The sequence below is a fragment of the Plectropomus leopardus genome, unplaced genomic scaffold (assembly GCF_008729295.1).
Source record: "Plectropomus leopardus isolate mb unplaced genomic scaffold, YSFRI_Pleo_2.0 unplaced_scaffold3449, whole genome shotgun sequence".
NCBI lineage: Eukaryota > Metazoa > Chordata > Actinopteri > Perciformes > Serranidae > Plectropomus > Plectropomus leopardus.
The window spans coordinates 5,001-6,208 of NW_024637679.1; the positions used below are offsets into that span (position 1 = coordinate 5,001).

Here is a 1,208-nt window from a genome sequence, read left to right on the forward strand (position 1 = left end):
TGTCTTCATGTGTCTCTCCCCTTCTCTCCCAGTTTTTCTTCCTGTTATGGTGCCGTTATTGTTTTCTTTTTTTAAAAAAAGCCAGTGACCACAGTGTCGTGTTTCCATGTTTGACGCAAATACAGATTCAGAAATGCTCCAAAAATGGTCCTGACCTTTTTCACACATAACCCGTTAAACCTCTGTGTGCTGACCCATGCATGAGTATGAGTGTGTGTGTGTGTGTGTGTGTGTGTGTGTGTGTGTGTGTGTGTGTACCTCTCTTGCAGCTGCTGGTCACTGAACTGCAGTTGTTCCTTCAGGGTCTGGTATCTGTCCCACCTCAGCAGCCGGGTCCCGTCGTACAGATCCAGCTCCCTGTCGTGGAGCAACCTGGGACAACAAGACACGTCTGTGTGAGCTGTGTGTGTTTGTGTGTGTTTGTCTGTGTTTGACATTAACGGCACCGGCTCCCTTCACTTTTGAAAAGCAGGCATAAGAAACCTTTTGAAGTAGAAACGATTAAATCTGAGCGGCGGAGGCAAAACAGAATACAGAAGATAATACAAGCAATAATATCAAAGCTTCCTAAAATGATACAGAGAGTAAGTAATGGAAACTGTGTCTTATTTTTAGCAGACTGAAGTACCTCGACAGCACAGCCAGCGTTCCCAGGTTGACCCTGTGTATCCCGTCCAGAAGCAGCAGTTTGCCCTCGATGGCGGCGGTGACCAGCGGAGACGGCCGCCAGGCCGTGTCTCCGTTCGGGAGAGTGTACCTCTGCTGCAGAAGGTCCCTGGCGGTCATGTCCTGGAGGTGGGAAAGGAAGGAAAAGGACACTAAGTGACACAGTTATGGAATATCACACAGTGTAACTGACAGGTAGAACAATATCAGGAGAACGCAATAAATAATTAAAAAGATAAAATAAACAAATAAATAAAATAATTAAAAATAACGATAAAAAATAATTAATGTCACCATTTTACCTCCGTAGAGAAGAGATTTAACTACTTCCTCAGTCACTGGTTTACCGAGAGGTAAATGGTGTGTATGTGTGTCACTGGGACTTTCTCATGTGCACTCTGGAGGTGTCAAAGCAATTAACCTAATCACCTTTAATGATAAGCGCTTATCCACCTTCTCCTTTTACGCTTGTGAAGCTGCTCCCCATAAAACACGGGCAAACTTTCATCAGGAGCTGTGGATTTGCAGATGTTTAGGTTTTG

At 44.7% G+C, this 1,208-nt stretch overlaps 1 protein-coding gene across 1 annotated transcript in view; it reads right to left on the bottom strand.

Annotated features, from left to right (window-relative positions):
• LOC121938818 (von Willebrand factor A domain-containing protein 8-like) overlaps positions 1 to 818 on the bottom strand; it is a gene marked incomplete at both ends in the record, with an annotated part of 5,776 nt that extends 4,958 nt beyond the window's left edge. The window contains 2 exons of the mRNA XM_042481980.1: positions 259 to 372; positions 629 to 818. Of these exons, the coding sequence (XP_042337914.1) occupies positions 259 to 372; positions 629 to 818 (304 nt within the window). The remainder of the gene's footprint in view (positions 1 to 258; positions 373 to 628) is intronic.
• Positions 819 to 1,208: the final 390 nt, after the last annotated feature.